Genomic DNA, 23,076 nt, shown 5'->3' with positions numbered 1-23,076 from the left:
GAATATCTTCTGTTCCAGGTAATTCATGAACCCAACAACAAGAGAGAGAAAACAAAAACCAGGTAGTTTTTCTTTGTTTTACTATTCAAATTTACACAGCCCTTCTCACAAATGTAACAAAGTGGTGATCATAAAATACAATGACATAAAAACTATAAGCAATAAACACATAATATGATTAATCAGTAAGAAAAGTGTGCACATAGGTATGGCTGGAACACACTGAAAGGAAAGCCCACTGAATTTTAACACATCAGAATAGTTGGAGTCTGCCAATTATTCACTAGTAAAGTGGTCCAGAAGGTGGGTAGTTGTAAGCGACAGTTTGGTGTGATTTTATACAACTTGGTCATCTGGCAGGCAAATAATGAAGCAGGCTGTTTGGTGCTGTTGACAAGCGGATATGCTTGTGCCTGCCATGGGCAACCAAAAAGGATGCAGCACTGAGCAGGCCACCAAATATGGTTGGCAGGTAGCAAGTGTGTAAAGTCAAGTCAACCTGCTTGGGAGAGGAGGAGTGAGCTGGCAAGCGGATTTGTGAACTCTTGCATGCCCAAACCTTTTTGATATTTTCACTTTGCAAGGAAAAGTCAGCAACTAGCTGCTCTGTGGGGAAGATTCTTTCTGTGAGGAGCTTGTCCACATCTCAGTCTACCTATTGGCACTTGAATTTGCACCTTCTAGTTTTTACTTTGTCACCCCACCCCTCTTTCAAGGCTACATGCAGGAGCCTCTGCAGGGTGCTTGTTGCATCTGGTAGCCATCACAGAAAGAGTGACTTTGTCCTGAGAACTGGTTCCATCACCTGATGATCCAGAAGGAGATTAAGTTGATGAAGAGTGTGATTCCAGAAGGTCACTCTTTTAGGCAGCCTCCATACATAACTTTTATCATATAGACCAACCTTTCCCAACTTTGGCCCTCAGATGCGGTGAACTATAACTCCCAGCATCCTTTAGTCAACCACATTCACTGAGAGATGCTGGAAGTTGAAGTCCCGAACAAGTCTGGAGAGCACCAGGTTGGCGGAACCTGATGCAGACTGTCCCTGCAGTGTTAATTCAGAAAGGCAGCATAGCTCAAGGTTAGAGTGTACACTTTGCCTGCAAAAGGGTCTGCCAGTGGTGTCTCCAATTAAAAGGACCTGCAGGAACCTGTAATGAGAAAGACCTCAGCTAGGACTCTGGAGAGCCATTGCCAATCAGGTGCAGCAACGGTCTGCCCTGGTTTAGATCAGTTTCCTTGTTTGCTTGGAATGGAATTTAATCTTCTGTTTCAAATAATACACCGTGAATATGCATTGTAAAATTGTTCCCAGGCTCTGCTGGTGATGTGTTTTCAACTGACAGATCTTTTGCTTAGCTGCCACCTACCAATTTGTCTTTTAAAGTACCAACAATATTAATAATACAGTATTTGAAACACCTTTGTGGGGGTGGTGATGACTTTTGGCAGTTTGGCAATAAGGACAAAGATGAATGCCAACAAAAAGGAACATGGAAATTGATGTGGTGCTATAACAGAAGTAGCCGTATTGGCATGTGAGCAACGCAAAGCAAAACAAAACAACAACACAATTAATTGGAAGGCCTGTGGGTGAAAAAGCTGGAAAACTGAACCTAAGTTTGGACCCTTATCAGCAAGTACCTCTGTTTTGTTTGGATTCAACTGCAGATTGTTTGTTTTTTTCTCACCCAGCAAATTACCAGATTCAGGCACTAACTCAGAGAGGAGATGCTGTCTCTAGAAGCAGCAGCAGATGATGGTAAGAAGTAGATCTGGGTGTCATCAGCATACCGATAACATACAGAGAGGTCATAACATCTGGATGACCTCTCCCAGTGGCTTCATGTAGATGTTAAACAGCATTGGAGACAGAATGGAGCCCTGTGAGACTCGCCAAGTCAGCTCCTTCTTAGAGGAGCAATAGTTTCCAAGTATCACCATCTGGAACCAGCCCCAGAGGTAGAAACAGAAGCAGGGCAAAAGCAGTGCCTCCAATTTCCAGCTCCCTAAGATGATCCAGAAGGATACCATGGTTAATAGTATTGAAGTCTACGGAGTGCTCCAACAGAACCAACAGGAACACACTCCTCCTATGAATTTTAAGTCGTAGATCACCAAATAGAGAGGCCAAAGCAGTCTCAGCTCCATGTCCTACTCTGAAGCCAGTTTGAAAGGGGTCCATAAAATCAGTATCACTCAAGTCTGCCTGGAGCTGGAGAGATACCACCCTCTTGTTCACCTTACAAAGAAATAGAAATTTTGAGACTGGTCTAAAATTCTTGATGTCCACAAGGTTCAAATTAGGTTTCTTGAGGAGGGACCATAAAATAGTCTCCTTCAGGCAGGCAGGAAACTTGTGAAGGTGCTTCAGAGGAGGGGTAGAAGGAGGCTAGATATGACTCAGGATAGCTTGTATCCTGGCCTCTCTAGTCTCCTTCCCTCAGAGGACACCAAAATGACTCCCTCTTCACCCTCTCTGAGGTTGATGCTCAAGCTCAGAAGCCATCCAGCAGCAAGAGACCTTTCCTATCTGCTGGGAGGTGGGCAAGGATAGCTCTCTGGCTCCCCCTTCAGGGACTTGCGTGCTTTCTCTGATTGACCACTGGAAAGTGACTGAACAAACCAGTGACACCTCACATCTTTCTAGTAGGGGGGCATAGGATTGCTCCCTCCAATTGTCAGGATGCTCACCTTTGCTTTAACCCAGTTTGCATGCACATGTGTGCGTGCTGGAATATGCACGCACCCCAATTTGGCACAAATCATTTCAATATGAAATAAATTATAACAATGTAATTTAAAAGATTGAAACCCTCCTCCCAATTGTATAGATTTGCTGGGCAGCCTCTGGCAAAGTATTGCATATTTCCCAGATTCCATCTGGAGTATAAAAGGTATTTTGTTGTGGTCATTTAAAAATATTACCATGTGGATGAATGTACTAAGTATTGTGAGTCCAAAGCTATTGTAGGAGGAGGCATTTTGTTCTGAAGTCCTGATGATTGAAGCCTTATTTTCATGTCCACATGCTTATGATTTGGGGTGTGTGTGGAAGAATCCTGCTTTATTTCTTTCAAACTCCATCCCTGTTTGACTAAGCACAAGTCATTTAAGAGGGGTATGTAATGGATGAAAATGATTCATCTTTCTTCTCGGCTGTTTTGCTGAGTGTTGGAATCTTGAGCTTTGTGAATGGGAAAAGTAATCTTTTCCTATCGCTGTCGACAAGATATTACAGAATGTCTGCTGTGGTTATAATTTATGCATCATTTCTCTGGCCTCTCCCTGTCTCTGAGAGGAGAAGGCCTGTGCTATTGGGGGGCTGAAGGTATTTGCATCCCTGTGTGCTCTTCAAAGGAGTGGGGGGGGGTCATCAATTTGCAAAAGAGAAGGAGGGGGAGGATTTTCCTGGTGCAAGGCGTGGAATAGCAAAGAGGCGGTCTGAAGGGTTGCTTCTCAACTAACCAATAGTAAACTTAATGGGAGCCTGAGGAGTGAGAGAGAGTGGGTGTAAGCAAACCTGAACAAACACGGAGCACTGGCAGGGATGTTTCAAAGCTCAGAAGATGAATAGCCCTCATCTTCTAGGTGGCTGCATCTCAGATTCATCTGACCTGAGGAAACCTCCACTGAAGAAAAGTACTGCAGCCTCCTACAAGAACAACAACTCCAGGATTTCCTTAAATTCTTCCAGGCTTATTTGTGTCGCTTTTGTCCTGCTATGCCAATTTGGGGTGCTCCTGGGACACCCACAGTGCCTTGATTATGGCCCACCTTTCCAGCCACCTTTCCACCTGGAGTTCTGCTCTGCCTATGAGACGTTTGGCTGTTGTGACCAGGACAAGGATAATACCATCGCAGCCAAGTACTGGGAGATCATGGATTACATTGATCCCCACGCCCACAAGTTGTGCGGAGGATACATCAAGGACATATTGTGCCAGGTAAGGTCATGTTTTCAAGTGGCTGGCCTTCAGGTGCATCATTTTTACGGACTTGCTGTAAGCTACCATGGCTTGTGTGAGAAGCAGGGGAGCAAAACATAACAAAACTCAATGAGTGGATGTTTACCTCTGAGTTTACTGGGGAAATACACCAGCCACATTTTCTAAAAGAATTCTGTAGTATTATTCAGTAGAGACAAAGAGATTCCAGTGCATTGATTCATTCTATATAACTGCCAAGCATACAGATATCAAGGTGCTTTAAGCTGTGTAATCAAACTAAAGCATTGCAAAAGAGTCTGAAGCTGTCGTGATTCAGTGAACAGAATTCTGGCTCGGATGTGTGGGAAACTCAAGTCCGCATCCTTGCTCTTACAAATGAAAACAGTACAGCAGGGGCAACAGTGTAAACTCCAGATGTTGTCGGGCCACAGCTCCCATCAGCCTGAGCCAGGATCACGAATGGTGAGGCAAGACGGGAGTTGCATTCCGACATTTAGAGTGTGAACATTCCCCATCCCTGCTGTAGAGTCGAGGCGGTTGCGTTTTTCTTGAGATTTGAGGACGATTTGAAAGACTGATCCCTCTCTGGTGTGTACACTTGTGCTACTTTAGTCTCTGGTCAACAGGTTTGTAGAGCTTAAAAGAAATCAGTCTGGAAACCTGTTTGAAAACCTATTTGGCAGTACTATGACAAAAGGAATACAGGTGTACCCCATATAAAAACCTTTCTCAAACCACTTAAAAACTCTTCTTTAAAGTGATTGTTTCTCTTCTGTGTAATCGCTTACACCTCCCTGGACAAGTCACAATCTGTCATCCACTTAAACCTGCTTTGAAAGGTTGTTGTGGGGCTCAGTGGGAACGATGAATTATTTTATACCCTGAAATTGCAAGGCATAGTAACACTCTGGATCCAATAAAGGAGCAACAATGTCTTCTGGTGCTAGAGAGGTGCAGGCTTTGTGTCTGCAAGCAGCACAAAAGAAAATGGATTCTTCTTCATTTTGCTTTGCAAATGCAGGCCAACTGGCTGCTCTGCAGCTTATGAAGGCCTGAATAAAGTCGGCCTGTGGACCGTGGTGTTTTGCTTCTCAGATGCCATACAGGACCTGTTTCGCTTGTGCTCCTGCCTAGTGTCCTGCAAAGACTGCGGCTCTGAAAGCTGCCTCAGATCAAGCCAGTGGCTGGCAGACCTCTCTCTTGTCGCAGCTGCCCCGCTTGGCCCGCTGGTTTGAGGCTGCTGCTCTGGTGGAAGGGAGCAGCCAGGCCGGTGCAAGGGAAGAACAATGAGCCAAGGGGGCAGCAGCCCCTCCTCCTGGCCTCCCGCCTATCGGTTGATTTATGGCTAGAAAGGGGTCCCCTTTTAGCATAAGGCAGCCCGTGATTCACCATCTGCCAACACAGAGCTGCCAAAATCCACACTTAATATTCTTCCAGCTCAGCCTCTTTCATCCTGCACTACTATCTCGTATGTACTGAATATGACTTCTTTACAGGGGGGTGGGGCGCACTGCTCAGATGCTGAAGTCAGAATGAAACCGCTTTTCAGAGAAAATGTACAGCCGCAGAAACCTGAACTTCTGAAACAACAAAGAACTTCGTGGCACCTTAAAAGCCGACACATTTATTCTGGCACCAGCTTTTGTGGACTACAGCCCACTTCATTAGATGTCCATGAGAAGTGTATACCAGAATAAATTTGTTCACTTTCAAGTGCTACACAAACCCATAAGGCAAAAGGAGTCTTTGTAAATTTGTCAGCCAATAAATCAATGAGCGTAATAATCAGCTCTCTAAATGGTTTAAACAAATAACTTAAAATAACATATTCCATAGTACCAATATCTCTATAGGTGTATTTTTAGTTACTTAATATGACACAACACTGGATTTAATAAACAAAACTACCATTCATTGTTAGAACAGTATTTATTTATTTATTAAAACATTTTATGCCGCCCCATTCGCCGAAGCCGAAGTAGACTTTAATATTTTTCTGCATCCACTAATACAGTAACACAGCAGAACTCCCAAAAGTTTCTAAAACTCTGTTTAGATGCCTCACATCGGTGGCCTTATTAGGCATTTGCTGATCAATAATATATTGGAACAATTGGGTGAATAGGTGGGAGTGAAGTAGATGGGTAGATTGCAGGTGGGTTTTTCTTTCCCACAAATCGCCAAGTGAATCTCATGTCTCCTGAAACCGCCCCTTCTTCTGAATCAATGGGAGGAAATTCACCACATCAGCTACATTCTGGGGCCTCTTGGGAGAGCCAATGAGCTTTGGATGCAGGGGATCCAATACCGATTCCAACTCACCTCTGACGTGCCCCATTTTGAGACCTAACACCAGAAGAAATATGAATAGTGGTAGGTCTACATACCCCCCAGTGCCCATTGTTGTAGCTCCTCTCCAATGGTGGAGGAGAACATCCTCCTTGTTCTAACCCCCTTCAGCTGGCAAGCCTGCACATTGGTATTGCTCCCTGATGTTTTAGTTGATTAACCTACCAGTTCAGTGGGTTAAAGTCTGCAGTTCCAGGGGAACCAGATTTCTAGCCACTCTATTGTTGTAAATAGAAGAATGTACTTGCACGTTACCCTGAAATCTAGTATGATGAAAAGCAGTGTATAAGTGTTCAAAATTAATGCATTCTGCTCATGGTGGAAAAAGATGAAGGAAACGAAATAACAGATTTAACCACTGTAATTGGGAACAACTGCTAATTCTGTATGGCTCCAGGCTAAAAGTTATGTGGAAGCCGCTTTTCATGGAAGGGACCTGGGAAGAGATCATTATAGCACAGCAAATGTCAAGGATCCAGGCACCAAATGACTTCATTTTTATCTGCCCTCTGAGGAAGAAGTTGGAGCAATGACCAATGCCTCCCCTCTTCTGCGACCTTGCAACCAATGAGCCAACCTTTCCCTGTAAGGCAGCAAGGTTATGTAGACCCTAAGGAATGTGGTCTCAGCCTCAGGCATGTTTCGCCACAATGGATGTTGCCTGCATTCTTGCATACAGAGATAATGCAGAAACAAAGCTTGGCCTTGGAGTCAGATCCAACAGAAATGGTGGGGGAAAGGATCTCTGTTGGTCAAAGGGACATTTTGTTGAGCTGCACTTGGAAGTTTATTTATTTAAAACATTTCTATGCCGCCCCCATCGCAGCAACAAAGCCTCCGGACGGCTCACAAAAGCACCCTGAGCCATGAAGAGTTAACATCGCTCGTTCTCAAAAACTGCCATGTATTGCACATCCAGCAGCTGAACAATTAAGGCTGGCTTAAAAGAATGTGGCAGCCACTACCAGGCACTTTCTAGGGTCCCACAGCACTGCAGGCCATGTCTTTGCTCAGAGGGGCAGCCAGGGCTGGGTCCTGGGGCCAATAACTAGCCCTTCTTTGACCACCCAGCGAGCCGTGGGTGATGGGGCCAGCAGCAAGCAGGCCTAGTGCAAGGATTGGGGCCAGCATGGAAAAGCCAGAACCCACAGTGGCTGGCCCTGCCCTGCTCAGCACAGTAGCCTTTCTTCTTAAATTCCAAATTATTTTATAGTCAGGTGTAGCCAGGCAGACATATTTATTTGCATATATTTATAGGCTGCCTATAATTGCCAAGGCCTTCAGCAATTATAGATACACGGCTAAAGTATTATTTATTTATTTATTTTAAATCCATATCATCCCCTCTTCTCTTTTATAACAAATTGATTGGGTTTAGTCAACACAAGGACCCACGCTCCAGGACTGTGTATGGGTTGAATATACGTTCTGATATCGTCAGAACCCAACCAAAGGTACTTATTCCAAATGGTTGTAACATCAAGGTAGTAAGCATGTTTTAAATATGAAACTGCACTTGCCAGAGCGTTTCTTTTCTTTTTATAATGGATATAGAAGGGATGTAGAGGCCGTTGTAAAGCATGGGATGGCAGTGGAGGAGGAAATGAGCAGTAACACTCCCCGTGGTCACCCAGAGCCCAGTGCCGTGCCCCCAGCGGAGCTGTCAATTCACGTCTAAGATTCCCTGTGCACCACCGCCTTTGCTCACAACTCTCGCACTTGCTGTAAGGACCGTTCCTACTACTGGGCAAATGGGGACAGCTGCCTTAGGCGAGGTGGGGACGGCAGCGCGGTGTTGGAGGGCAGGCGGTGAGCACCACGTGGCCACTCCTACCCCTGACACGCTAGCCTCCTACCCTCAGGTGTGATGGCGATGCTGCCCCATTACCAGTTTGCAAGTAAGCCCAGTTGGTGTTTGAGGATGGAAGGGTGGGAGGGCATACTGTATTTCCTGTTGCTTCTGGTGGCAAAGGGTCTTAGGCTGGCCTTCTAGGAACTGAGCAGTAAGAGCCAGGTTCAAGCCTCCACACTCAGACTTGAACCTGGCTGGGTGATCTTGGGCTGCTTTTTTCTCAGCCTCAAGTTTCAGAGTGACCAGAGCTTGGTGGGAAAGTGTTTGCTTCACCAGGTTCAGTCCTGGCATCTCCAGTTGAAAGCAGTGCAGCAGCCAATGGGAAGGAGATCTCCAGTGCTCCAAACCTGATAAAAATAAGTGACAAATGGCCTCTTACCTGATGCCTACATAACCTACTTCACAGTCCCAGTCGAACACTCAAACCACGACACCACATTTGCACATTAAATCTGCTCCATGTTATTGTTTCTTCTCACTGATGGTTAAAATATGTTTGTCACCGTCATGCTAATTGCTTGTTGCATTTTAATGGTATTTTTAAACAATTTTGTGTGTGGATCACTTAGAGATTTGATTCATTAAGTGGCATTTGAGGGCTGTAAATGCAGAATGAGATGAGTTGATTTGGGAGTGGTACAGCAGTTTCTCAGACCAGGACTGAATGGATGTTCACCCTTCAACAGGAATGCTCCCCCTATGCAGCTCATCTCTACGATGCTGAGAACCCCCAGACGCCGCTTCGCAACCTCCCCGGCCTTTGCTTCGACTACTGCTCCGAGTTCCACCTCTACTGCCGCTCCGCCATCACGTTGCTTACCAGCGACAAGCACATCCACGAGTGCTGTGAGAAGAACAAGACCCGCTTCTGCAACCTCCTCAACATCCAGGATGAAGATTACTGCTTCCCCGATGTGCTGAAGAACACAAACCTGAACCGCAACCTGGGCTCGGTGGTGGCAGATAAGAAAGGCTGCCTTCAGCTGTGCCTGCGAGAGGTGGCCAATGGGCTGAGGAATCCGGTGCTGATGGTGCATGCCAACGACAACACCCACCGCATGTTTGTGGCCGAGCAGGTGGGCATCATCTGGGTCTATCTTCCAGATGGCAGTCGCCTGGAGGAACCCTTCTTGGATATTAAAAACCTGGTGCTGGCTACCCCCTGGGTAGGGGATGAGAGGGGCTTCCTTGGGATGGCTTTCCACCCCAAGTTCAAAGACAACGGGAAATTCTACATTTACTACTCCTTCCAAGACAAAAAGAAGGTGGAGAAAATCAGGATCAGTGAACTAACGGTCTCTGCATCAGACCTCAACAGAGCCGATGCAAGTTCAGAAAGGTAACCTTTTCCCCTAAGCTTACCTCTTCATTTGGTTGTCTGTTGTGTGTTATCCTAAGGCCACATGAGCCCATGTTGTCCTTGCAGCGACGCTGTGATGCGTTAGGCTGAGATAGCGTAACTAAGGCCTTGTGCACCCTGTGCTAAAACAAAGCCAGCCGGGTGCCGAGACTGCAATCTGTATAAACCGTGATGAGGCACATACTTTATTTTCCCTGCTGCTGAAGAAGGGGAGCGTAATTCTCAAGAACGATGCATGACTGGAGCAGCACTGTTGCCCATGGCTGCAGAGTCTATCTAAACTTGAGTTGTGGGAGCTGAACTCAAGTTCCTCTAGGGAAACACTCTTCCGTCTTTTATGATCCAGGACCTACCTAAGGTTTGGTGTCTGTTTGTGCAAGATTTGAACTTCTTGATCTACCAGTTGGATCAAGCAACGTCCTGGAGTTTTAAGCAGCTTTCCCCATTCGGGTGCCCTCTACATAGTTTGGACTCCAACTCCCATCATCCCTGACCACTGATCATGCTTGCTGATCAATGGGAGATGGAGTTCTACACAACTGGAGGGCAGCAGTCAGTGAAAGCCCCTCTTTTAATTCATTAGGCCACAGGACCTCCCAAGGAAGGAGCTCTTTATTTATGTAAAACTATCCTATACTGTCCCACCACAGAAGTCTTGGAACGGTTTACAACAAATTAATACAATAAAATAAAAATAAGAGTAACAGCTGCACAGCATTACTCTGGACATTCCTCCAGCCATGCCCAGTTACTGCCATTTTAAGATGTGCCATGATGTGGGTTGAAGTACATGGTGATGTAGGAATGGCCTGATGCAGAAGGACCTTCTACAGACAATTCTCCCACTCCAGGACAGGCAGCAGGAGCCCTGTAGCCCCCGGTTATTCTCTGTACTCCTTAAAATCTCAGGATGTTGTGCAACATATACACATAAGACAGTTATGGTACTTGGGTGCTAAGCCAGCAATTGGCAGTTTAGTCCACACGAAGGGACCATCAGTTCCAAGTTCTGGAGCAGCCTTGGCCAGAAGCTCTCAACAGGTCCCCTCCCTGCGTGAGTCACCTGTCTCACCAGAGGAGCTGGGGGCTGCCGGAAAATAGGGGGCATTTCTTCTGGTGTGCAGACCTTTCAAAGACAAAATCACAAACTTTTAAAACACTGTTCATGGGAAGATAAAGTCAGCTGGCAGAAAACCACCATGGGGAAGGCCTCCCTAGCCCACCCCCAGCTATGGGTCTGGTCCTCAGCAGCACTGTCAGCAGTGGCTGCTCTTCCTCATTGATAAGTGCAATGAGGAAGTATCAATTAGTGCTTGTTCACATCTTCATCATTGCCTGGGCCAGAGCAAGGAGAAGGCAAAGAAGTGTGTTGCAGGGTGAAGTGGAGACATGGGTCTCGCTGCACTTGCCTGCTGCAGTAAAGGCTCTGGACCCTTCCTGTTGGCCCCGGTATGCATGTGGACAGACCCGATGCTCTGACCCAGTTCATCTTCTGAGAGGGACAAGCTGGAGTGCCATGACTTTTCCACCGCTGGCAGATCTTCTGTTGACAGACTTCAGCAGAATAATACAATTTGCAAAGGAATATTGAGGTCCTTTTTTGCTTAGTCTAGGAAAAAATAAACATAAAGTACTGTGCAGACAAGATGTTCTGCATGTTGATCAAGCGAGTTGTGTCTTTTTGAACCCAGTGAGACCTTGAATCTCATCCAAAGGATTCAATTGCATTTTCTGCTCTTTTTCATATTTTCTGAATGTTATTTGTCCCCCCTGTTTCAGGAATCTCTTAGAGATTGAAGAACCAGCTGCAAATCATAATGGGGGACAGATCCTCTTTGGCCTGGATGGCTACATGTACCTGTTCACAGGGGATGGAGGGAAAGCTGGGGACCCTTTTGGTAAATTTGGGAACGCTCAGAACAAGTAAGTCAGATGACCAGCACACTCATATCTCTCTCTCTCTGTCTCTCTCTCACACACAATATGTGATTGTTATATATACAAGATGGCTAGGTTTGTCTTTGGAACCACATTATATATACTGTATGCTCCTTATTCTAACAATTTAGTTTCACAATTATCTTATTTTTCATCCCTTGATTTTTTTAAAAAAATCTGTAATTCAGACTACCAGTCAACACAATGGTAGGTTAAGCAACTTTTAAATAAATGCTGACACATTATTTTGTTTATATTTTGTTTAATTTAATTTTACCCATTACCAAAGCATTCTGGACAGCTCACATCAATTCATAGAAACACACACCACAAATACAATAAAATACAGTGGTACCTTGGCTCATGAACTTAATCAGTTCCACGACTTTGGTTGTGACCCAAATTGGTTGTGACCCAGGTCAAATTTCCCCATAAGATTCAATGTAAATAAGGTTAATCAGTTCTGGCCCCTCCAAATGTGCTTGTGAGCCCATTTTTGGTCACGAGCCAAGTCACATTTCCCCATAAGGTTCAATGTAAATAAGGTTAATCTGTTCTGTAACTATTTTTTAAATAGTCTGACTTAACTCAGTCTGGCTTAACTCTGTACATGGGTTGTACACATCTTGGTTTTAGACTCAGGCATTGCTCTGCCGTGACCTGCCTTGGCAATTAACCCATTGCTAGTTGAACAATGCATTTAAACAAATATCTGTACAGTGAACCATTTTGATCTCTTCTGATGTTTACTTTTCTATGTCTTGATTTCCTCTCAGGAGTAGTTTATTAGGAAAGGTTTTACGGATAGATGTGGATGGACAAAGCTCAGACAGGAAGCCTTATCGCATCCCGCCGGACAACCCTTTTTCCTCTGACCCTAAAGCACGCCCAGAAGTCTATGCTTATGGGGTGAGAAACATGTGGCGTTGCTCTGTGGACAGAGGTGATCCACTCACCCACAAGGGACGGGGAAGAATATTCTGTGGTGATGTTGGCCAGAACAAGTTTGAAGAAGTGGACATCATTGTCAAGGGAGGGAACTACGGCTGGAGAGCAAAGGAAGGCTTTGAGTGTTATGACATCAAGTTGTGCCAAAACTCCTCCTTAGGTAAGGAAGCAGCCTGTCAGTTTCAGTACAACTCTTGCAAAGCTCTCTGCTTTGTAAAATTATTTAGTCTGTTATCATGCTGGAGCTATATGACTGTGTGAAGATATGGGACTGAATGAAGACTTTATAAAGAGCTGCACCTCAGTTCTTTGGGCAGTTAATGAACCTGGCGAGGTGAAGTGGGAGAGTTAAGAACTAGATTGAGAACATGGTACCTGGATAAAGGTTTAAGCACATTTTGGGGGTGGCAGCTTATTTTTGCCCCTTGAGTGCTATTGTAGATTGAGGGTCCAGGGTGCAGAAGAGGCTTGGCAAATGCAGACTGTACAGCAAACGCAAAATGCCAAATTCTTCTTCTAGAAGGATGGCAGTTCTCCTTACTCTTGGAATGAATTTGGTGCCTGCTTAGGTGTTGGGTGTTGGGCCCTTGGGCATAACACTCTTCATGGCCCCTTCCCTCAGTAAGTCAGCCTTCTTACCAGCATCTTCTCCTTTGGGTTCTCTTCCATTTATTTATTTATTAGATTTCTATCTCATCTTTCTTCCTTCAGAGGAACTCAAGGCAGTTTATTTATTTATTTATTTATTATTTATTTATTAAAACATTTTTATGCCGCCCCATTCGCCGAAGCCTCGGTTTACATCATTGTCGTTCTCCTCCTCTCAGTCTTATCCTCATGATGTTTTATTGGTGGTATATGACTCCAAAAGATATTGGAAAAATAGATAAGAATTATAACGGAAATGTTGGAAATGCAACATGTGATATAACACAAACATTTTGGAAATTGATACATGCAGAAAATCTTCAAAATTAAGTCTCCTATGAGTCCCAAGAACATGCTTTTTTGAGTATCATCCAGGAGACCCTTTTGAAAAATATGTCAGAATTATTTAAGTATATGACCACAGCAACAAGAACCTCAATTGCTTCTAAATAGAAATCACCAGAGCTCCCAACTATTGAGGAATGGAGAAATAGATTAGCAAAACATGCAGTGATGGCAAAGCTAACCAACTATGTAAATAGAAGATCGTTAGAAGAATTTAATGATAAATGCAAATTTTATTGTGTCTGCATGATTAATGGAAGTTCAGGGGCGTTAGGAAAAGAAAAAGGAAAGCAGTGTCTGTTGATGTATAGAATAATGATTTTTTTTCCGTAAACTCTAATAAAGTGTGGGAAGATAGAATGAGAGTAATTTTGTGGGGTTATAATATAGGCTGTATCTGTTTAAAATTCCCTTGGCAATCTTGTCTATTTTGTTTATCTTGTTCACTTCAGTTTGTTCTGTCTATACTATTGTTCTGTCTATACTATTTTTTCTCAATTCTACATTTTTTCTATGCATTTGTGTATGTTAAGAAAATAAAAATTAAAAAAATCTTATTCTCACAACAGTCCTGTCAGGTAGGTTGGGCTGGGAGTTTGTGACCAGCCCAAAGTCACCCACTGAGCTCCATGGCTGAGTCAGCCCCAGAACCCAGGTCTCCCGAGTCCCAGTCCTGCGCTCTTCACCACTACGCCACACTGGCTCTCTTACTGCCGCCACGAGGGAGCAAACAGTTAATGAAATGAACCGCCCCACTTTCCTTCTCCCCACCACCTTCATCTGGGCAAGCATGAGAGGGCAGTGAACAAGCAGCCCGCCATGATGAAGAGGAGGCACGGGCTAAGGGGCTCAGGCCAGCAGGTCCCTGCTGGGCTGTGGGGCCTCAGGAGAAGCCTGATCATGCCAAGCCTGGGCACCGCATGGACCAGCCTATGTCCCCTCTGCCCCAAGTCATTCTGGAATGCTGACTCAGCCCAAGGAATAAGAATGCACGGCCAGACTGAGGTGGCCACGCCTGGCAGCCACTTGTGGGGGCCATGAAAGGGCAGCAAATGGTTGTTTTTATTGTTCTATTTCTTTCCTGCTGGCGAGCAAGAAGAACACTTTACCATGCATGATATTCTCTACCCGGATTCAGCAGGGGTGCCATTCTGTGCAAAATGTCTTGGGAAGGAATGGATCGACCACAGCCATTACATCCCTCTTTTCCCACAGATATTAAGCCACACAAGGTACCTTGAAGTAGTAGTAAGGGATGATCTGCCAGAAACATTTACAGACGCTTCCTCTTGCTTGGCTGCTCACGTGGGGGCTTTACTTAGGGCAGCCTCTCCAACCTCACGGGTGTTGGATTACGAATCCCTTCAGCCCAGATGACTTTCTGGAGAAAGAGTCCTGCTTGTACGGAGAGACCCAATTTACATTAGAAAGAAAAAGTGGGGACTGCAACCAAGCAGCAATGGAGAGGGCCGCTCTTCAGGACACTCCATTCCAGTCCCGCCCCTCTCCTCCCCGACTGTCTTCTGCCCACTCTCAGCAGTCAGCCAGCATCCTGGGTCGTGTGTGTGAGTGAGAGAGAGAGGGAGGGAGGGCTGGAGGGTCATTCGGATGGGCACTCAGAAAATTTGTGGTGATGCTCTCAGGGGATGTCAGTTCCTATTTATTTATTTATTTATTTAAAATATTTATATCCTGTCCTATATGAAAAAAACATCCCAGGACAGCTTACAAAAATTATAACAACAAATAGCAACTATAAACAACAAAAACATAATACCAGCAAAAAAAATCAAAATCAGAAAGTGACTGTGACTGTTAAAACCGATGAAAGTTTCTAATCTCAGAATGGCTAGTAAATAAAAAAGATATAATGAAATGGTCTGGAGTACACTCTCTTTTCCCTGTTTTAACAGATGACATACTTCCCATATTTGCCTATGGACACTCTGTGGGAAAATCAGTCACCGGAGGGTATGTGTATAGAGGATGTGAGTCTCCAAACCTCAATGGCCTCTACATTTTTGGTGATTTTATGAATGGGTAAGGAAGAAACTAGTTTCCATTCATATTTAAGGGCACTGTGGGGCTCCTAGATGCTGTCTCAACAGATATTGACGTTTGTTCCTCTTGAGTAAGTCTCCCAAGTATCCAGGTATTCAGACTGTAATTCTTTGTGGTCCATTCCCAAGACTATAGAGTGCCTTGTAGGAGTTATTTGTCCCTGCTTCAGCTTTTCTGCCTTTGGTTATGTTACAACTTGGAAATGAAATGGATTTAATTAGCGTTGTCACCACTTGATGTACACAAGATGCACAACACTGTGATGCCTCAAACTAATTTTTGTTGTGACAGAAAAGTTGAACTCTTGTTCAACCTCATTTCTGCTGAAGAAAAAGTTAATTTGAATTATGGGCCAGAGATCTGGTTTCCTCTCTCCCTTATAGGGATGTCCCAGCCAAATTTTCCTAAACTTGGAGTTATGAAACTATAAAACATGCGTTTTTGCTTTGCAGTCGCCTGATGGCTTTGCATGAAGATGAGAGGTCAAATAAATGGAAGAAGCAAGACATTTGCATTGGCAGCACCAAAGCCTGTGCTTTTCCAGGGCTGATCAGCACTTACAACAAATACATCATCTCCTTTGCAGAAGATGAAGCAGGTAAGGGCTGTTGCTGCATCTTTTTGCCTAAGAAACTAGCTTGTTTATTTCACTCAGTGAGTGAAGACAAACACAAGGTGTGCTTCCAACTTTTGGTAAAGGCAGACTTCCGAGTCAACAGCTGTAACCATCTTTCACAACAGAGAAAGTGATGAGACAGTGTATGGATTTACTCCTTTCCTAGGAGGCCTTGGGTGTGTTCCAGCCCTGATCTAGCAATAGTAACTGGTGATTATTGCACAAATAAAATGTGTGTGTGTACACATTAGCTCAGCTGCGAGATGTTTTGCTTTACAGTGATGCTGGCAACACCTTCTTAAATGAAAACCAAACTTAGTCCATTACAGAGCAGCAACTGGCAGGAAATCCCAAAGGCCCTGAAGTCCCTGCCGCCCTCACAGTGAAAATGCAGCGATTATGCATCCAGTAACTAGCCATTTGCTGTGTGTCCAGGTCATCCAAAGTCAGCTGCCTGAGGGGATTGCCTCATTTGGCCCAGTAGTAGGGCCAAGCCTAACTGCATGTGACACAGCAGTCATGTCACTAAACACACACACACACACCCGGTGCAAGGGTGGGGGCAATAATTGTCAGCACCACATCACACAGGAAGGGGAAGTTTTAGTTTCCCTTCCCAGCAGAGTTCTCAGTAAAAACCATCACTCCCACTGCATGTCAGTTATTACTCTTACTTTGCATTTCTATCCTGCTTTTTTCTGCTCTGCTGAGGAATCCTAGGTGGCTTACACAGCTCCATGTTATCCTCCAGCAGCCCTGGAAGGTATGTTAGGCCGCGAGTGAGCGGCTGGCCCAAAGGCAGTTCCTTGCCCTGCCCCACGTGCAGAAGCCAGCAGGCCCTGTAAGTCAAACCTTACGTTGGTGCTGGCAATGGGACCGTGCCCTCCACCACACCTTAGGACAGCAGGTTAGTTTCGAGGGCAGGAGAGGCTGAGAATGGCCAGGGGCCCAGCTGGAATGCCCGGCTGCCGTGTGCGGCGCTACCGCTGCGTCTACCACCCGATGCAGTTGCCACACTCTGCCTCATGGCTGGCCCAGCACTCTGATGGCTACTGGCTTGGGAAGTCTGACAAACTTCCCATTCAGAGGGACCATGTACAGCTGAACGCCGCTTGCCAGGGAACATGAAGAACATAAGCAAAGCCGTGCTGGATCAGACCAAAGGTCCATCTAGTCCAGCAGGATGGGTGGGTGACCTGCACCTGCCCAAGCCAAGACCGCCATATCTTGCTTCTTCGTGCCCTGCTTGTGTGCTTTGCAGAGACCTCTGGTGGGCCACTGTGGGTACAAGAAGCTGCATGACATGCACCCTTGGTCCGGCTGCCAGGGCTCTTTGCAGAACAGGCTTGCTCAGCTTGCATCCAATGACGCCGAATGCCATTTCCTTTTTCAGATATGGTGTCCTGCCACTGGCTCAAAACTGCCTGTGCAACTGCAAAAACGGGGGGATGGCAGAGAAAGAGGTCCCTGGCAAGTTACTGTATATGGCTGTGTTCAGCTTGGTGGGGTCACCATTTTTGCTAGCCTGGATTATGTAGAGAGCAAGTGCAACTTGCCAAGTGTTGGTTCATTTTGTGCAGTTTTGTCTGAAACCATTTATGTTCCTGGCTTTCCCATCTCTGTTGTCTCCAGGCGAGCTTTATTTTATGGCAACATCTTACCCTAGTGCCTATGCTCCCCATGGCGCTCTCTACAAATTTGTGGATCCTGCAAGGTTGGTACATTTTGAAATCCCAGATTATCCTTGCTTTGTTGATATAGTTTAGAAAAAACAAAAACAACCATATCAGTTTTTTCCAGGGCACCAGTAACAGCAGGGACAGTTGGATTCACAGAATTGGGTTTCAGCTTTAATATGTGAAACCTGCTGCTGGAATGTATTTCTGGAAAGCTGCAGTTTCTTGCACTGGTATGATTATTCAGTGAACATCTCACTGGAGTTGCAGACTGAACAGAGTCTAAGCCCAGACCACCATGGCCAGTGGCCAGGAATTAGGTTGTTGTAGACCAAACTGGAGGGGTACCAGGCTGTCCATCCTTTATAAAGCAGTGGGGTCCCACCTAAATCATCAGGCATTAGCTAGTTGAAAGGGTTCAGGTTTCCCAAAAGAATAATAATGGTAAGAAAGCTTTTTCTGCAGCCACCAAACAACTACATAGCAGTCAAGAGGGTTTCATAAAATGAAAAGCGGTGGTATATATATGCATTTTTTAAAAACAGCTTCAGATTCAGCAGAGTCTCCTGTATGAGGGTCTCCTAAGTCCTCTCTTTGGTAACTATTTGTCCACTCAAAATATTTTCCAAACACAAGCTCATTTTCTTCACAGCTGGGAAAAGCTGCACAATCATGTACCTTTTCCCCTGTGGCTGTAAATCTAGCTTTATTTTACTTTTTCTGAGAGTGAGGATGATTTTCAGAGGACCAGCAGCCCACAGGACGCAGACTCCGCTTTGCCCCAGTCGTCCACGCAACCTGGAAGCCACCCAGAGCTGCTTGCAATAAAAGGAAAACAAAACCTGTTAGGAAAAGCAATCCCAGAATTGCACGGTACACGTAGGAATGGCTGAAAATAAAGTGGCAAAGCCAAGGCCACAGCTCAATCTTGTTCTAATATCCTGAATAGTCTGCACTCTGCAAAACCACACCAGAGACACAGGAAGCTGCCGTATACGGAGTCAGGCCACGGTCCATCTAGCCCAGTATTGTCAACACTGTCTGGCAGCAGAGTTTCAGGCAGGAATCTTTCCAAACCTGACCTGGTGATGCGGGGACCGTCTGCATCTCTACAGTACCCTTCTCTCTTCTCACTTTGCTTGTCTACCAGTCAAGGAAGCCTGGCGCAATGGACTGCTTCCTGTGTACTGTCTTCAGTAGCCCTTCTTTGCTGATTCTGCAACCATCAGTGTATACGCAATATGCTCTTCTACCCCCTTCTCCAAGTTAGTTGGCCATCTCCCGAAAGAAGCACTGAATGCTATATTTCTGTCGTGCCTTTACTGGAAGGAGTTCGAGGGTAACATGCCTGTTTCTGCCATCACCGGTTTTACCCTTACTATAGCCAGGGGAGGTAGTTCAGGCTGAGAGACAGTATTTGACCCGTGGGCACCCAAGGAGATCCATGGCTGGTCTTTGCAGTCGGCAACTCGGTCAGCATCTCTTAGAAACAACAGAAAAGAGCAGCCAGTTAGATGAGGAACAAAGTATCAAGCTGCTGCTGGGCAGAACAGATAAACCCGGTTTAGCTGGACCAAAGGCCAGACTAGATATAAGGCAGTTTCATAGCTCAGAATCCACAAAACTACAGACCTCTCTCACCTGTGCACAGAACAGGAAGGCTGACTGAGGAGCCACTGTCAAGCTGCGTGTCAGCATCCACCGTGCTGGGGCACCTGAAGGGCCCCCAGGACTGACACTCACCCACCTACCTGTTCTGTTGGCTCTCCTCCAGCAGCATTGCTGTGGCTTCCATCTTCCCTCCCAGGCGTGCAGGTGTAGCTGCAATGGACCCATTCGGGTCCCTGGCCTTTTAAAGTGCCACTACTAGCTAAGCCTGCAAGTGAGTGAGGGGGAAGGTGGGGCTCGCTCCCTGCCCTTGCGGTGGTGCAAGGATGGGCCACGAGCACACAGGAGGGGGAGGCAGGCAATTGTAGCCACAGCGCCCCACTGCCAAGGGCCCAAGTGGTGGCCACCCTGGGCGGGGGGGCAAGGAGGCAGCACTGAAGAAAGCCTGCCCCCCCCCCAGCCGTCTGGAACCAGTACTTGGGTTGTGCCGTGCTCCAGTCGTTTTGGGCATAGTGAGCGCTTGTTTTCTATTAGCCTTGCTTTCAGACAGACTGTAAGGCATCTTTCTCCAACCCAGCCCTTTCGAGGTGTGTTGGACTACACTGGTTATCATCCCCACCCAGCGTGATGACTAGGGATGATGGGAGTTGTAGTTTCCCTACACTTGGGAGGTATCAAGTTGAGGAAGACTGCTGTGAGGAATTTTGTGCCCAAGGAACATGCAGGGAGCCCTGGCGCATCCACCGCAGGGAAAGCGGCCAAAATGCATCTTTGCACTTATTTTTAGTTTGTATTTATTTTGAAGCTGAGACAGATCATTGAATTCAGCTGAACTTCAGGAACTAGTCTAGCACAAACAGGAAAGCTGTTGACAGAAGTCAAAGAGGCAGTGCTTCCAAGCAAAAACAAGGCAAATTAACTATTTTCTGGTTTTCTAGCTCCTTTTCTGAAAGTATATTTGAAAGATGAATAAGTGGGGAGGCTTGAAGTCATAGAGCAAGAGTGAGCAACCCCTTTTCTAACCCCATCTGCCACCCCACTCCCCCTCTCCCCCCTTTTGCCCTGCCCTCCCTCCTCTTTTCTCTCGTCTTCTCCACTGAGAAGTCTGCAGGGGGAAGGGGCAGTTCCCTCTCGCCCGGAGTCCGAATGGCTTGTGTGCAGAGACCTCTGGAAATCAGGCCAAGGGTTGCTCAGCTTTGCAAAGGTTTCCCCACCCTTGTAATACAGAATATCCAGGTGATTGGACTATATTTCTACCAGTGCCAGCATCAAAGGCTGGTTGGGCACCTGCCCAGGTGCCACAGCTTTTCATGGAGTCCCCCAGCTCTGCTTCACCCACCTTCTCCTCTAGCCCACTGACATGCACACCTCATTTACGGGAAACGTGCCTCAGCAGCAGAGCCACTTTCCATACAAATGACTTTGCATGTGTACAAAATCAGGACTTCACGTTTTCACCCCAACTGGAATTCACTTCTGCACGTGGAAAGGGAGCAAAGCAGGAATTTGAATTCCCCAACCTGGCATCTGGGAATTCTCATCATTCCCAGCCTGCATGGGACTTGCAGTCCAAAACATCTGGAAAAAGCCAGCCTGGAACAGAATATAGCTTCCAAGTCAGATGCAAAGTTCCCCTCCCTCTGCTGCAGACTCAAGGGCAACAGAGATCCAAGCCTGCTCTTGGAGGTCCACGTGTGATCTGTGTGACCAAATCTGTTTTTTAGGAGAGCTCCACCAGGGAAATGTAAGCAGAAGCCTGTTCCAGTGAAAGCAAAGAGTAAGCGAATCCCATTTACTCCACTTGCAAGTAAGTCAATAAAGGTTTTGGTCTTTTTTTCCTCCCCTTTTGACTGTGTAGTGCAGTTACTGAAATAAACTGAAAGGAAGGTTTGAATGACATGAACCTATTTGAAATGCAGTGGACTAGGTGTGCTTCCATGTGAGACTGCCTCACCTTGCCTCATTCATAACATTTTATAGGGGATTCCAGACTTCATTGTCTTCCAGTGGTAATCTTCCCACAACACAAGCAGTGTCAGTGGTATGCATCATGCCCTACTCACAGTTGTTTGCAGTTTTTTAGATGACATCATGTGACCCTCCAGTTTCTCTTCAGGGCTGAAGAACATTTTTGGTGACCTTTTTAGAGGGGGGAAATTAAAGTGTACAAGTGAAAGAGGCCACTTTTGCTTTTACTTCTTTACTTGTGCAGTTCTGGTATACTGCAATGCCACACAGAGGCTATGAACCAGGACAGCAGGGAAAGAAACTTCTGCAGTGCTCAGATTGCAATTCTGAAATGAAACGGAGAGCAGATGCAGCAGATTAGGAGCTTTGTATAGAAAATCCCTCCATTAGCATGGAAAGCAAAACATTGTTGCTGGGGAAATTCATTCCCCACCTGGTCTACCATGAGGTGTGCTCTAAGCTGAGGGGGAACAGGGAATTCTGAAGAACAGACACCCACAATAGGTAGCAAGGAATGGCATGATCTTATTCGCAGTATTCTCGGAGATGCCAGTAATGGGATGGTTTATAAAAACTTTAAATAAATAAAAATACATTCTCTCATTTCCGGTAGGGAAAACGTGGGAAGAAAGTCTTATCAGGCCAATATCTGTGCCAAGTTAATCTGCCAAAACACAAATGGTGACCTTTTAAAATGTATTTCCGCAGAAACTGTCACCGAACTGCTCAAGGAAGCTGTTACAGCTCAGTCCCCTCAAAGAGCCACAAACTCTACCGAACGGCCACCAACTTCTTCAGGCCACAAATCTACAAAGCCTGTGACGTCTCGCAAAGGCTCTGCTAAGCATAAGTCACAAAAACCTACCAGGCCTGGTAAAAAGCAGCAGGTTACACAATCCCCACAAGCCCGGAGATCCAAGACGAAGTCGGATAGACCAGCACACACTCAGCGTGCTTCTAACACAGCATCCTCTCCAGCAAAGAGAAAAAGCTCTCAGGTAACCAGAGTGGAAAAGAAACTTCCATCAGCACCAAAACCGAGGTCAGCAACTAAGGGAAAATCACAGACGAAGAATAAAAAGAGGAGACAGAGGGTCAGTGTAAGAAGTGCAATCTGAATTTCCAAAATGTAACCAAGAATCATATAGTGTGGACCAGATGAGATGGTCGGGTGACTCATTTTGCTTTTATTCAGCAGTTAGCTAGGACAGTCAGGCCTGTTTATAGTTTGCATGCAAACAGCCCCCCAGCATTTCCCTAGTGCAAACAGCTGCTGGGCCATTGACTGTAATGGATACGATACAGTCATGTACAGTAATTAGGAAACTAACTGCCTCAGGCCATTTCCAGGGTGTTGCTCTGCACAAACTTTACTCCGTGGACCATTTAATCCGTTTAAGTTAGCAATCTGGTGAGTACGTATTCCAGTCGTGCAGGGCCAGTGATCCCAGTGAGACCACGTCTGTGCAATGTGGTGACTGATTTGCACCTTCGTCTGTTCCTTGTTGATTTCCATGGCAAACAACATAACTAAAATATGCTGAAGTCTAGTTTATGCTTTGTGGCATAAAACACAATATTTCAGTCTGAGAAAAAAGAAGGTTGGTACTGGCTGAGCAAGGCCTACAACGTTCACCATGCTTTTGCCCCCTGTCTAAACATGCATGCGATTATGAGTTGTAGACTTTTTTCTACCTTAATTTGCGTAGGGTTGCAACTTAAAACATGTTGGGTGTACCTCGAGGGCTAACTAT

The 23,076-nt window shown here is 45.8% G+C and overlaps 1 protein-coding gene across 1 annotated transcript; it reads left to right on the top strand.

Moving 5' to 3' along the window:
* The first annotated feature begins 3,572 nt into the window (after window positions 1-3,572).
* Window positions 3,573-23,023, top strand: HHIPL2 (HHIP like 2). Its single transcript, XM_044448164.1, has 9 exons — window positions 3,573-3,950; window positions 8,841-9,493; window positions 11,294-11,437; window positions 12,229-12,560; window positions 15,307-15,433; window positions 15,907-16,052; window positions 17,703-17,784; window positions 21,079-21,161; window positions 22,031-23,023. The coding sequence occupies exons 1-9, from the start codon at window positions 3,573-3,575 to the stop codon at window positions 22,438-22,440; spliced, it is 2,355 nt and encodes a 784-aa protein (XP_044304099.1). The 3' UTR covers window positions 22,441-23,023.
* The last annotated feature ends 53 nt before the right edge of the window (window positions 23,024-23,076 follow it).

Source organism: Varanus komodoensis, unplaced genomic scaffold (genome assembly GCF_004798865.1).
Source record: "Varanus komodoensis strain SLA01 unplaced genomic scaffold, ASM479886v1 scaffold1, whole genome shotgun sequence".
Classification (NCBI taxonomy): domain Eukaryota; kingdom Metazoa; phylum Chordata; class Lepidosauria; order Squamata; family Varanidae; genus Varanus; species Varanus komodoensis.
The sequence above is the reverse complement of the archived record's forward strand: the minus strand, read 5'-3'. Positions and strand labels throughout refer to the sequence as shown.

Excerpts from the sequence above, each read along its gene's own strand:
- HHIPL2 (XM_044448164.1), top strand. The coding sequence starts at position 3,573 with ATGAATAGCCCTCATCTTCTAGGTGGCTGCATCTCAGATTCATCTGAC. Across the intron at positions 11,438-12,228 it reads TTTGGGAACGCTCAGAACAA|GAGTAGTTTATTAGGAAAGG; the intron begins GTAAGTCAGATG and ends ATTTCCTCTCAG. Across the intron at positions 21,162-22,030 it reads CCCATTTACTCCACTTGCAA|AAACTGTCACCGAACTGCTC; the intron begins GTAAGTCAATAA and ends GTATTTCCGCAG.